At 41.5% G+C, this 14,785-nt stretch overlaps 1 protein-coding gene across 7 annotated transcripts in view; it reads right to left on the bottom strand.

Annotated features, from left to right (window-relative positions):
• Positions 1-14,785, bottom strand: part of BCAS3 (BCAS3 microtubule associated cell migration factor) — an 846,545-nt gene that overhangs the window by 743,625 nt on the left and 88,135 nt on the right. For all 7 annotated transcript variants that reach the window (XM_058164101.1, XM_058164100.1, XM_058164098.1 and 4 more), the window contains 2 exons: positions 5,858-5,965; positions 2,015-2,091 (listed from right to left, as the gene is read on the bottom strand). In XM_058164101.1, coding sequence (XP_058020084.1) covers positions 2,015-2,091; positions 5,858-5,965 — 185 coding nt within the window. The remainder of the gene's footprint in view (positions 1-2,014; positions 2,092-5,857; positions 5,966-14,785) is intronic.

The following is a 14,785-nucleotide window of genomic DNA, read 5'->3' as shown; positions in this document are numbered from 1 at the left end:
CCTTATCCCACCAGACTTGAAATCCTAGGCTTAGAAAACTTGGAACTCCGTCGCCTTCGACAAGACCTAAGTTTAACTCACAGAATCATCTATTGTAATGTCCTTCCTGTCAAAGACTACTTCAGCTTTAATTGCAATAATACAAGGGCAACCAATAGATTTAAACTTAATGTAAACCGCTTTAATCTAGATTGCAGAAAATACGACTTCTGCAACAGAATCATCAGTGCTTGGAATACTTTACCTGACTCTGTGGTCTCTTCCCATAATCCTAACAGCTTTAACCAAAAACTTTCTACTATTGACCTCACCCCATTCCTAAGAGGACCATAAGGGGCGTGCATAAGCGCACAAACGTGCCTACCGTTCCTGTCCTATTGTTTTTCTTTTCTTCTTCCTATATATGTTTATATGTGTATATACTATATAATCTTTTGTATGCTGTTGTGACAAAATAAATAAAATAAATAAAATAAAATGATTAGAAACGCGATATCCATTTATTTCAAAAATAGAGAAAAAAGAAACCATATCAATCTTTAGTGCTCCTATATTCTGGGAAAATACTGTACAGGTAATCCTCAGCATACGACTACAGTTAGACTTAGAATTGTCACTTTAAATGTATACTAATTGGTGTACGTTAAAATGAAATTTTGTTGCATACAGCTCTCAAAGGATCCCCACCTCCAATATACACTGCATAAACAGGACATAATATATATATATATATATTTGTTTTCTGAGGTTTTCGCGGGTGTTTGTATGTAGGTCTTTGGTTATTCGGGTTTTCTCCCACGTAAAATTGGAAGTGTCTTGGCGACGTTTCGACGAAGTCTCATTTGTCATCTTATGGCTTCAGCTTCGTGCTTCTGGGAGCAATGTGTGATTGCAGCTGTTTCTTCCTTTTTAACTGCTAGTGGGGGTTTGAACTGATTGGGTGGGAGCTTGGCTGTGCTCTGATTGGATGGGGGTTTTTTTGTGCTCTGATTGGCTGGGGGTGTGTCCTGTTTGGGTGGGGGCTTGGTTGTGCTCAGATTAGTCTGAGTAGCAGGGGGATTTGAGCTGGTGAGCTGCATTGCTGTTGTTTGGCTTCGTGTTCGTGGTCGTGCTACATCTTCATAGTGGGTGTCAGTCTGCTGCATGTATGGATTGGAGGGGTTTGAAATGGCTAATGTTGCAGCTGCGGTCTGGCTTCTGGTCCTTCGTCATGCTTCATGATCAGTGTGGGTTTGGGTCTGCTTTCTGGGTGGATGTGTGGTGGTGACATCCTGTGTGGACCTCGTGAGTGTGGGTCTGGTGTCATTTCTCGTGTTAGGGACTCGTTTGTCAATAAGGGCGGGTTTCCAAATGGCTGGTAGGCGGGAGGTATCATCTCGTTTGTTCATGCTGTGTGGGCGTTTTTCTATCTCGATGGCTTCTCTGATTATTCTGTTGTTAAAGTGTTCAGTTTTGGCGATAGTTCTGGTCTTTTTAAAGTCAATATCGTCTCCTGTTGGACCAGGGAAGAAGTTGGTTCCTCTTTTTTGACTGAGTTCTTGTGTTCTTCAATGCGTGCACTTATTCTTCTGTTGGTTTGTCCGATGTATGTGGTGGGGCAGGCGGTGCATGGGATTTCATATACTCCTCGATTTTCTAACTCAATTTTGTCTTTGGGGTTTCTTAGGATGGTGGATATTTTTCGGTTTGTGCAGAATGCTGTCTTGATGTTGTGTTTGTGGAGGATCTTGCTGATTCTGTCTGTGGTACCTTTTATATATGAGAGGAGGGCTGTGCCGTTTTCTTGTTCTCTGTCTTGGATTTTACTGGGGGGTTCTTTTTGGATTAGTTTGGTAATCTTATTTCTCTGTTGTGATTCACTTAACAACTGTGGGAAGGAAGGTCGTAAAATGGCAGGAAAACCCACTGAGCAACAGTCTCATTTCACAAGAGAATTTTTGGGCTCAATTGTGGTCGCCAGTCAAGGACTACCTGTAATATGGGGAGTCAATGGGAAATAATTTCGAACACTTACTTGTGACAAAGAATTTTTTAGTAAAAGTGCAGCTGTCGAAGGCAGCAATCTTCTCTTGCAAGACAACAACGAGAATCCTGAAAATACACAAACATACATAGGTGCAAAGTAAAGAATACCTGAAGTGCCAAATGCTCTTAAAATGTGCTTCCTATTTCGCCCCTCTTTTTGTAATATTATCACCCAAGAGATCCATGCAGGTAAATAATTTACAAGAGAAACCAGAGTGAAGGAATACACCAGGCGTGTGAAGAAGATTCATGAGAAAAACTGTATTTCTGATTAGGGAGACAGTGTGCGCCTGTGTCTTTGTGTTTGCATGCACGTACAATAGCCATCTGTACATATGTTTATTTTTATATGCTTATTTTAAAGAGGAAAATATGTTCTTAGTTGGGATATCACTTCTGGAATTTGTGCTTGTGAAGAAGAAGAAAAAATGAAACTTTGGTTTTGATTTTGTTGATTAGAAAGATTTGGTGTTATAGAAATGGCTAGGCCAGGGGTCTGCAAACTTGGCTCTTTTAAGACTTATGGACTTCAACTCCCAGAGTTCCTCATGCTGGCTGAGGAACTCTGGGAGTTGAAGTCCACAAGTCTTAAAAGACCCAAGTTTGCAGACCCCTGGGCTAGATTATTAATTATTAATTAATGTGTAAAAGCAAAAAGTTGAGGCTGGAGTGTATTATCTTGTACTGTGCTGGGAAAGATTGGAAGTCAATACCCTGTTTTTTCTTTCCCTTTGTATTTCACACCCCCTTTTCCTCGTCCCTTTTCCCGCCCTTAATTTCCTATTTTCTTTTCTTTTCCTTTTTTTGTATTTTATATTTTATATAATAAAATAAAAATGATATTTGGAAGTATTTGTGTGTTTACATGCACGGGAAGTTGAGGAGAGAATGATGGCTTAGGTCCATCTTAAGAAAAACCGTCCAAGTACTTCAATGTGATATTTCGGTATATTGGCTAAAATTGAAGTTTTTGTAAGCTGCCTAGAACCCAATAATTTGCTTTAACTTAATTTTGTGCAACTTTTATTGTATTTATAAAGTGCAGTTTAAATGTGTTGTAACTTTAAATGAGTATTTCTAAGGCACGGGAAGGAAAGGGTGGGATAGAAATGTTTGTTAATATTAAATTAAAAAATATAACAAAACAATACCAATACCTCTTTAGCTTTCTCTCTCTCTCTCTCTTTTTCTTTCTTTGTTTTCCTTTCTTCCTTCTATCCACATTTTCTCTCTCTATTCTTTCTTTCTTTCTTTCTTTCTTTTTTTCTTTTCCTTCCTTCCTTCCATCCATCCATCCATCCATCCATCCTTCCTTCCTTCCTTCTACCCATTTTCTTTCCTTGTCTATATATTCCTTCCTTCCTTCCTCTCTTCCCCTTTTTCCTTCTCCCTTCCTTCCTTTCTTCCTTCTATCCACCTTCCTTCCTTCCCTATTATTCCTTCTTTCGTATCCTACTCAGTGGTCTTGAACAATAAGGGTCAGCAAAGTTGTATGTTGTAGCCAACAGCAGATTCGACAGAGTGAAGCTTTCAGCCGTGTAGCACAACAGATTTTCAATAGTCATGAAAAGGGAAACAATTAGGGCACCCATGAAGGCGTGGGGGGGGGGCGCGGTTGAGCGTGATCGTACCTTGTTAACAAAACTGGCATTATACCTCATGTAATTTTTTTAAAACACTCATTTGCCCCAGCAGTTCAGATTGAAAATCCATCAAAAGCACCCAGTATATTAATCTGAAAAGTGTTTCATCCTCAAAAATAATCATATTGCTATTTTTTTTATTGCAAATCTGCTGGGCCTAATAGCCAGGCCTTATTTGCTAAAAGTGTTTTTCCTTCCTTTGACCTCCGCTGCCTTCCATACAATGGAATTAAGAGGAGGAGAGGGTGGGGTGAAGGGGGGAAATCACTTTATATAATTACCAGGACATGAAATACAAAGACAAAATGTACCGAACAAAATCTCAAGAAGGAGGGGGAGACAATGGGGAGCTGGGTTTGAGGGGTTCTCTGAACAAGAGCTCCTCGTCACCACTCAGAATACGCAACTCATTTATATCCACAGTCCTTCAACCCATCTTATCCCCCTTTTGCTCTTTGGATAATTTTTCGGGAGAAAATTATTTCCTTTTTGTCTGTCCCAGGAACAGAGGGAATGGCTTTATAACAGAACCAAGCTGGCTATTCACTCTTTTAAGTCCATAATATCTGCCCTCAGGCCACCTTTCTGAATTCTTAGGCAGAAGGAGACTGTTCCCATCATTTCCAGTGTGATTCTTTAAACCAGAAGGGCCAAGGAGATGTATTGCCAAAGAAAACACCTGTTTTGTGACTCCAGCCCCCGAACCTGGCCCCATGCCCAAAAGTGACTCCAAGAGTGAGGGGGAAGGGCCGGTAAGGCTTACCTCGGGAGCACCGATTCCTTTGGCCCGGCTCCAGGAGCCAGAACTAGACCAGGCAGAGGACGTAATGAGGCCGTCATCCCCTGATTCCTCCCTTCCTCAGGCTACGCCTTCAGACCCAGCTGATAATAATAATAATCAAGCTAGGCTTGACCCGCGCTTCAGAAGATTAGCGAGGCGGCGTCATCAAAAGGAAGGGTGGGGCAGGAGCCCCACCCCACACGATATATAAGGAGCTTTGGGACTGCTCTCACTCCACAGGAAGCAAAGTTTAGCTGATTCGTTTCAAAAAGAGCTGAAAGTCTTGCTATGTGAGTCATTTGTTGGAACTTTGTCAGGCAGCTGCAATTTCTCTGCCAGGACTGATAAGAGCCGTGAATCCACTGGCTAAAGGCCAGCTCATGGGTCTGAAGTGGGGAAGGAAACAGAACAACCTGCATAAGAACGCACCTGGTATCTAAAGTGTGTTGTGCCTCTCTCAAAGGTGTCCCTTGTTACAAACTTAAATCTGTTCCCTTTATTATTTATCATTAAGTGCTGTAAGTGTTGTACCTTGATGAAGGTATCTTTTCTTTTATGTACACTGAGAGCATATGCACCAAGACAAATTCCTTGTGTGTCCAATCACACTTGACCAATAAAAAATTCTATTCTATTCTATTCTATTCTGCCAGGAGTCCCCAAACTTGGCAACTTTAAGACTGGTGGACTTCAACTCCCAGAATTCCCCAGCCAGCATATTGAGATCAATCAATCGGAATAGAGCTGGAAGGGACCTTGGAGGTCCTCTAGTCCAACGGACTGCTCAAGCAGGAAACCCTATAACATTTTAGACAAGTGGCTGTCCAGTCTCTTCTTAAAACACCCCCAGTGTTGGAGCACTCACAACTTCTGGTGGCAAGCTGTTCCACTGGTTAATTGTTCACAATGTTATTAAGTTTCTCCTTAATTCCAGGTTGCTTCTCTCCTTGATTAGTTTCCATCTATTGTTTCTTGTCCTGCCTTCTGGTGCTTTGGGAAATAAGTTGACCTCCTCCTCTTTGTGGCAGCCCCTCAAATTACTGGCGCCATCATGTCATCCCTAGTCCTTCTGTTCTCTAGACTGGTCATACCCAAATTCCTGCAACCGTTCTTTGTATGTTTTTATCTCCAAGCTTTTAATCAACTTAGCTGCTCTTCTTTGGACTTTTCCCAAAGTCTCAATATCTTTTTGAAATGAGAGGTGGTTTTTTTCCCCCGCCTTTCCATTTAAATAGATTTATTCCTTAAAACAAGGCAATCTGGGCCTTTTCTTTCAGCAGTAGCTGCCGAATCTTCTAGCCACATTCAACCCAGGCAATTGAAACAACATAAAGTGACTGCAATCAAGGCCGAGAGCTTTAAAAATACTGGACGGAAAAGGTATTTAGAGATCAAAAGGAATTTTTACCTTCTGTTGCAGTGCAGATCATAAATAGGTGTTTTGAACTGCACGGATTTGACTACTTCCCCTGTTCTCAAAGAATGGAGATCAACACAGCAATAAGGAGGGCTGGTCCTGAAAGAGAAACCAAGGAAATTTAGTTCTAGTATTAACTACTTAAATAACTTGCTGTCAAAAAAGCTTGCTGGGATTTATTAAGTTGATAGACAGGAGCAGAAGGGAAAAAAAAGTCCTTCTAGGTTACTTTTTTTAAAAGGTAAAAAGCAAAGCAAAGCAAAAGGCAATAATCCAAAACAAACGGTAAAAACAGAGATTAAAACTGTCACCCTAAAAGCGCTAGGGCAAAATAACAACAATAAATTTAAAAATGGCATACAGGTAGCTCTTAACTTACAACCACAACGGAAGTCCAAAATTTCTGTCCTAAGCAAGGCAGTTGTTAAGTGAGTTTTGTTCCATTTTACGACCTTTCCTGCCGCAGGTTTGTTTTTTTATTTGCATTTATATCCTGCCCTTCTCCGAAGACTCAGGGCGGCTTACACTATGTTAGTGTATGGCAACCATCAGAAATACATGCCCGTTTCTAAGCATTTGAGTTTTGACCATGTGACCATGGGGATGTTGCAACAGTCGCAAGTATGAAAAACAGTCTTTTTTTTTTTCCTGTTGTAACTTTGGTCACTAAACAAATGTTCGTAAGCCAAGGGGTACCTGTACTTAAAACTGTGTAGGCACAAGGGATGAATAAGAAAACTGGAGAACACAAATGGATTTTCTACGCTTCAAGGAGATCACAGAAGCAGGTTCCAGATAAATCTTTGGGGTGATGCTACGCTAATGACTAGGACTGGCCATTAATGGAGAAATTGTGCCATTTAATGGCTTGGTCCCACAGAGCCAATTTTCTTTTATAGCTTGTGAAGTCAGGAAAAAAGACAAGCCGCTTACGGTCATGCAACATAATTCTCAAGGAAACCAGAGTACTGGATAGGAAATGAATTTGCTTAGATTTCCTTTAAAATATCAAGAGAGGGTTCCTAATCCAGAAATTTGTTACAAAACGGGGCATGAAAGTCTATAGGAAGCTCAGGAAAAGGCTGTGCCAGAATATCAGTAACTGAGTTTCCAAGAATTCATTGCCCTGCATAGTTTGTTAGCCCTGGTACTACCTAACAAAGCATGGATTCCGTTCAAAATGTAGATTATACAATGCAAAGTACAAAAAGTATGAGAGTTGTTCCAGGCTATTGTTTTAGACATACACACACACACACTTGCAATTATAGACAACCCTCACTCTGTCAAGGACCTTGGAGTACTCATATCTAATGATCTAAATGCCAAAGCCCACTGTAACAACATCGCCAAAAAAGGCATTAAGGGTTGTAAACCTAATCCTGTGCAGTGTCTTCTCCATGTTATACGACTAACCAGAGCATTCAAAACCTTTGCTAGACCAATTCTCAAATACAGCTCATCTGTCTAGAATCCGCACTGCATATTGGACATTAATACAATTGAACGAGTCCAGAGGTATTTCACGAGAAGAGTCCTCCACTCCTCTGCGCGCAACAGAATACCTTATGCCGCCAGACTTGAAATTCTGGGCTTAGACAACTTAGAACTATGCCGCCTTCGGTCTGACCTAAGCGTAGTACATAAAATTATCTGCTACAATGTCCTACCTGTCAATGACTACTTCAGCTTCAACCACAACAATACACAAGCACACAATAGATACAAACTTAAAGTGAACCGCTCCAAACTCGATTGCAGAAAATACGACTTCAGCAACAGAGTGGTCAATGCCTGGAATGCACTACCTGGCTCTGTGGTTTCATCCCCAAACCCCCAAAATTTTAACCTTAGACTGACTACTGTTGACCTCACCCCATTCCTAAGAGGTCTGTAAGGGGCCTGCATAAGAGCACCAGCGTGCCTACCGTCCCTGTCCTAATGTTCCCTTTTATTCGTATCCGTTTCCAGTGTTGATATTCATGTTTATACTTATATATATATTATCTAATACATGCTTGACAAAATAAATAAATAAATATATCTTCTACATGTTGACTTACAAACATAACACAGAGAGAATTAGATAGGCTTCTGTTCCACAGAACTGAACTGAATTGAATTGAAGCTGAGCTTTTATTAAATTGTGTGAGACTGTGGGGAGGGTTCTCAGACAAGCTGGCTGGGGATGATGGGAGCTATGGTCTCAAATATCTGGAGGATGTCTGTTGAGGCAAAGCTGATGTGCAGTTCTGAGTCAAAATGAGATGTTCTTATGGAGGTTGTGAAGGAGTGAACAATGAAACTAGCTGTCCAAAATATCCTCCCTTTTAAACTAAAATGCAAGATTGTTTTTTACGACCCCACCTCTCCCCCCACCCGTTCACACAATCAAGCATTAAGAAAATCTGATGTGGTTTGCCAGAAATCATAGGGAGACTTTGCTGGGGAATATAGGAAGCTACCCCACTTGACCCATCATTTCTTAACTTTTTATTTATCTGTATCTCCCCCTTGATTATTTTTACAAATAACTCAAGGCAGCAAACATACCTAATCTTCCTTCTTCCTCCTCCTTTCTCCACAATAACAACCCTGTGAGGTGGGTTGGGTTGAGAGAGATGGACTGGCTCAAAGTTACCTGGATGGCCTTCATCCCTAAGGCGGAACTGGAACTCCCGGTCTCCTAGTGATTGGCTTAAAGTCATTCAGCTGATTTTCACAGCTAAGGTAGGACTAGAACCCCCAGTCTCCTGGTCATTGGCCTAAAGTCATCAAGTTGTCTTTTATGCCTAAAGTAGAACTAGAACTCCCAGCCTTCTCGTGATTGGCCTAAAGTCATCCAGCTGCCTTTTATGCCTAAGGTGGAACTAGAACTCACAGGCTCCTGCTTTGTAGCTTCTAGCCTGCTGCCCGTAGACCAAACTGGCTCTCTAAGGCAGTGGTTCTCAACCTTTATAGTGCTGCGACCCCTTTAATACAATTCCCCATGATGTGGCGACCCCCAACCGTAAAATTATTTTCGTTTTGAATTGATCGCGCCTGAAGCCGTATTGGCTAGCGATCTGAACTGCTGGCGATTGCCTTGAGGACAGAGGCATTAAAGCGGAGACTCCTCCCCTATTAAGTTTATCGCGCCTGAAGCCAGATTAGGCTAGCGATTGGGAGTGATTGCAGCTGGCTTGAGAGGGAGACATCAGAGCAAAGATTTCTCTCTTTTTTAATTCATCGCGCCTGAAGCTGAATTCGGCTAGCGATTTGAAGAGCCTGCAGCTGGCTTGTGGAGTCAACCATTGAAGCGCGATTCTTCGACTCGCAAGTACACTTCCCATATTTCCGATGGTCTTAGGCGACCCCTGGCAAATCGTCATTCGACCCCCAACGGGGTCCCGACCCACAGGTTGAGAACCGCTGCTCTAAGGCCTTCTTTCAGCTTCCATGTTTTGATGCAGGGACTGTAGGAGACTGAGCAGCGGGGAAACCTCACACATGACTACAAACTTTGCTAAACAACCCTCAGATCTCACGGCTCAAGATAACCCAGCTGCCAGTACCACTCCAGCACAAAGAGCCCACAGTCGCTTCAATAGACTCCTTATCGATTTTTAACATGCTACTTTTGCCATTTTAATATAAATAAGGGGCTCCAGCGATTCCTTTGTGAAAAGCCAGCTTTCTTTCAACAGAAAGTGCGCCAAAGGGGGCGAAAGAGGTTGCGGTGGGTGCCGGTTTCGCAAGCCAGGGGAAAAAAAAAAAAGCTTTGATGTGGCAATTCGCGGGACACCTATTTTCTCCTCCCCTCCTGTTGGAAACTTTGGCCGTTCTAGGCTCCACGCAATGAAAGTTGCAGAGAATGAGCAGCTGTGTAAATACATCCCAAGAAATATCAAAAAGGAGGGATTCGCTAGAGCTAGCTGTACACAAATGGGAGATTAGGGCCTAAACCTGTCCTTTCAAGCTTTCTAAAAATACATTGGAAGAGATAATTGCATATCTGTTTAAGAGGAGGAAAACTCTCAGCACAAAGTAAAACAAAACTGGAGCAAACTTTAGGAAAGACACGTATTCTGTATATGAAATTTAGCTGTTTGTTTCGTTAAAAATTATGAAGTTCATCCTGTGTCATCTCAAAAAATTACAGGTAATCCTTGACAAACAACCATTCATTTAGCGACTGCCTCAAAGTTACAACGGCACTGAAAACAATGACTTATGGCTGGTTTTTTTTTCACACTTAACAAGTGTTGTACCATCCCCACGGTCTCGCCATCGGAATTTGGACTCTTGGCAGCTGGCATAGTATATCTGGACGGCTGCAGTATCCCTGGGTCATGTGACAACTTTTGGCGACCTTCTGGCAGGCAAAGTCAATGGGGACGCATCACATGACCATGGGGATGCAGCCATGGTCGTAACTGTGAAAAACGGTCATAAGTCACTTTTTCCAGGGTCATTGTAACTTCAAATGGTCACTAAATGGTTTCTCTGTGTCATAACAGAGAATAAATTCTCCGGCCAAAAGGAGGCAAGTTTTATCCAAACTCCAAAAACATAACACGGACAATTGCATGTCTGCAAGAAGTCCATATTAAAAAACAACAAGGACACTTATTAGAAGCCCCCAAACTAGGAAAACTTTATTCAGCTCTTGCATCGCCAAAAAAAGAGAAGGAGTAGCAGTATACTTGAGACCCCTCCTCAAGAAGCCCTCCCTGGACCCAGCTATTTTGGGTAATTATCGTCCAGTCTCCAACCTTCGCTTTGTTGCGAAGGTTGTAGAGAGTGCTGTGGCGCGACAGCTACCCCAATACCTGGATGAAGCCGTCTATCTAGACCCGTTCCAGTCCGGCTTCCGACCCGGATACAGCACGGAGACAGCTTTGGTCGCATTGGTGGATGATCTCTGGAGGGCCAGGGACAGGGGTTATTCCTCTGCCCTGGTCCTATTAGACCTCTCAGCGGCTTTTGATACCATCGACCATGGTATCCTGCTGCGCCGGTTGGGGGGATTGGGAGTGGGAGGCACCGTGTATCGGTGGTTCTCCTCCTATCTCTCTGACCGGTCGCAGACGGTGTTGACAGGGGGGCAGAGGTCGACTGCGAGGGACCTCACTTGTGGGGTGCCGCAGGGGTCGATTCTCTCGCCCCTTCTGTTCAACATCTATATGAAGCCGTTGGGTGAGATCATCAGTGGCTTTGGGGTGAGATACCAGCTGTACGCTGATGACACCCAGCTGTACTTCTCCACCCCAGGCCACCCCAATGAAGCTGTTGAAGTGCTGTCCCGGTGTGTGGAAGCCGTACGGGTCTGGATGCGGAGAAACAGGCTCAAGCTTAATCCCTCCAAGACGGAGTGGCTGTGGATGCCGGCACACCGATTCAGTCAGCTGCAGCCGCGGCTGACTGTTGGAGGCGAGTTATTGGCCCCAAAGGATAGGGTGCGCAACTTAGGTGTCCTCCTGGATGAACGGCTGTCGTTTGAAGATCATTTGACGGCCGTCTCCAGGGGGGCCTTCCACCAAGTTCGCCTGGTTCGGCAGTTGCGCCCCTTCCTTGATCGGGATGCCTTGTGCACGGTCACTCATGCGCTCGTTACCTCTCGCCTGGATTATTGTAATGCTCCCCATGGGGCTCCCCTTGAAGTGCACTCGGAGGCTTCAGTTAGTCCAGAATGCAGCTGCGCGGGTGATAGAGGGAGCTCCGCGTAGCTCCCATATAACACCGCTCCTGCGCAGACTGCACTGGCTGCCTGTGGCCTTTCGAGTGCGCTTTAAGATGCTGGTTATGACCTTTAAAGCGCTCCATGGCTTAGGGCCTGGGTACTTACGGGACCGCCTGCTGTTACCACATGCCACCCACCGACCCGTACGCTCTCACAGAGAGGGACTTCTCAGGGTGCCGTCCGCCAAGCAATGTCGGCTGGCGGCCCCCAGGGGAAGGTCCTTCTCTGTGGGGGCTCCCACACTCTGGAACGAACTTCCCCCGGGTTTACGCCAAATACCTGACCTTCGGACATTCCGTCGCGAACTGAAGACGCATCTTTTTATTTGCGCGGGGCTATCTTAAATTGAATTTTATCAAATTTTAAAATTTTTATTAACTAATTTAAAATGGGGTTTTAGCTCACTGTATATTTTAATTTTCAGGCCAATTTTAAAATAAGTTTTTTAATTGCATTTTAAATTATATATTGTACTGTCTGTTTTATTTTGCCTGTACACCGCCCTGAGTCCTTCGGGAGAAGGGCGGTATAGAAATCAAATAAATAAATAAATAAATAAATAAATATTAAAGATTGGTTACAACCGAGACAAATGTATGCCTATGAGGAAGGTAGAATTCTATTAATTGAAATAAGAATAAGACCAAAAAAAAAAAAGATTTTATTGGCAGTTACTGGCAGCAATCCGAATTACCAAAGACATGGATGGAGGCGTTTATATCTCTTATCCCAAAAGATCCTACAAACACACAGCAAATCAAGAACTATGGGCCAATCTCGCTACTCAATGTAGACTACAAAATATTCGTAAAGATAATGGCTGAAAGAGCCCCAAAAATATTAAATGAAATTATTGATTCGGACCAAAATGGATTTTTGCCAAACAGACATATAAGGAACAATATACGGATGATTATGAATTCATTAGAATACTATGAGGACCACTTGGATAAACAGCTGGCATTAATGTTTGTAGATGCTCAAAAAGCGTTTGACAATTTAAACTGGAACTTTCTTATTAATCAATTGGAAATCATGAATTTTGGGGAGAAATTCATGGACATGATCAGAGCAATTTATTCAAAGCAATCGGCTAAAATAATAATAAATGAGGAAACAACGGAGAAGATTAGTATAACTAAGGGGTAGGACAGGGATGTCCCTTGTCACCCCTCTTATTCATACTATCATTGGAAATTAATACAAATTAGGCAAAACAATAAAAGGATTGAAAATTAAACAGGAGGAATATAAAGTCCAAGCTTTTGTGGATGAACTGGTTTTTATAATAGAAGATCCTTTGGAGACGGGAACCACCTTGAGACATGAAGTTGAAGAATTTGGTAAAGTGGCTGGGTTTAAAATAAACTGGATAAACCCTAAAATATTAACTAAGAATTGTACAAAAAGGCAAGATGGAGAATTAGAAAAGAAATTGGGGATTCAAATTGTTAAAAAGGTAAAATATCTGGGAATTTGGTTAACAGCAAATTGTTCTACATTAAAAGAGGATAATTATGATAAATTGGTACAACAATTACAAAAAGACATTTGGGCAAAATTACAAATATCTTTAGTTGGTAGAATTGCCACAATAAAAATGAACGTACTACCTAAATTGTTATACCTCTTCCAAACGATACCAATAAGATTAGGGAAAACATTTTTGATCAATTAAATAGAATAATAGGTAAATTTATTTGGCTGGGAAAAAAAGCCGAAATAAAACCCAAACTTCTTCAGGACTCCAGAACCAAAGGAGGCTTTGGCCTACCCAATTGCGAATTATATTATCAAGCGGCAGAAATAACATGGCTTAAGGATTGGGTCCAATTAAGACATAAGAGGGCATTAACATTGGAAGGCCACAACCTTCAATTGGGATGTCATGTGTTCCTATGGGAAGGAAAAAACAAAACCCATACATATTTCCAGAGAGATCTAGTGCGAAATGCTTTGATAAGTATTTGGGATAACATAAGGAAAAATCATTATATGAAACTTCCAGTTTGGATATCAACAGTGGAGGCCATAATTTACCCCAACGTATTGGACATAAATAAAGTAGTAAGGTACTTGGAACTATTAGACTGATTGGGAAATTTAAAATCAGAGCAGGGTTTAAAAAAACAGGGGATAAAAATTGACTGGTGGCCATATCTGCAAATTAGAACAAAATATAAAAAGGACCAGGAACAATACGGTATCTATAGAGAACAATTGGAACTTGATATTATTAGGAACAGAGGAAAGAATGATTACCAAAACATCCAATTTTTTGTTAAAATTTAAAATGGAAGAAGAAACTGTGAAAGAGACAATGATTAGTTGGGCAAGAAGCTTTGGACACAGTATTCAATTAGATCAATGGGATAAATTATGGGAGAGAAACTACAAACTAACGATGTCAGCTGCATATAAGGAGAACCTTTACAAAATGTTTTATCGATGGCATTTGCCACCAGCGAGATTGTCCAAGACGTTCTTGAACAGGTCCCCGGAATGTTGGAGATGAGGTCATAAACAAGGAACATTCTACCACACGTGGTGGACCTGCCCTAAGATTAGAAAATACAGGTGTAAGATAAGAAAATGGCTGGAAGAGATAACTGAACAGAGTATAGAGATGAAGCCGGAGCTATTCCTTTGGGGCATTTTTGAGGGGGAAATGGAGAAAAAAATTACAGATATTACATATATTAACCGCAAGTAGACTTGTCCTAGCACAAAACTGGAAACACTAAGATATTCCTCCAGATCAAATTATAATTAAAAAAAATATGACTGTGCAGAAATGGATAGACTGTCTATGGAAATGAAGGAGAGGGAAGAAACTGAGTACTATCAAATTTGGAACAGATGGTATTCCTGGCTTGAGAGTAAATGTAAAACCTAAGGGACAATTTGTTAAATATAATATGTAGAAGGTAAAACTGTTGAAGAAACATAGGATATGAAACTGAATTGTGAATAGATGTTACTATATTTTAAATAAGGATGTAATTTAAGATAGAAATATATAGAATTAGAACCTTTGTAAATGTTTGTTATGATACAGATACCGATATGGAAAAACTGTTAAATTTTTGCTGTGTTTTTTTTCTTTTTGTTACATTTTTTATATTGTGTACTGTATTTTGTGTTTTATATGTTGAAAATTTAATAAATATTTTTTTAAAAAAAGTTTATTCTCTTTT

The sequence above is a fragment of the Ahaetulla prasina genome, chromosome 1, assembly GCF_028640845.1.
Source record: "Ahaetulla prasina isolate Xishuangbanna chromosome 1, ASM2864084v1, whole genome shotgun sequence".
NCBI classification, from domain to species: domain Eukaryota; kingdom Metazoa; phylum Chordata; class Lepidosauria; order Squamata; family Colubridae; genus Ahaetulla; species Ahaetulla prasina.
The sequence above is the reverse complement of the archived record's forward strand: the minus strand, read 5'-3'. Positions and strand labels throughout refer to the sequence as shown.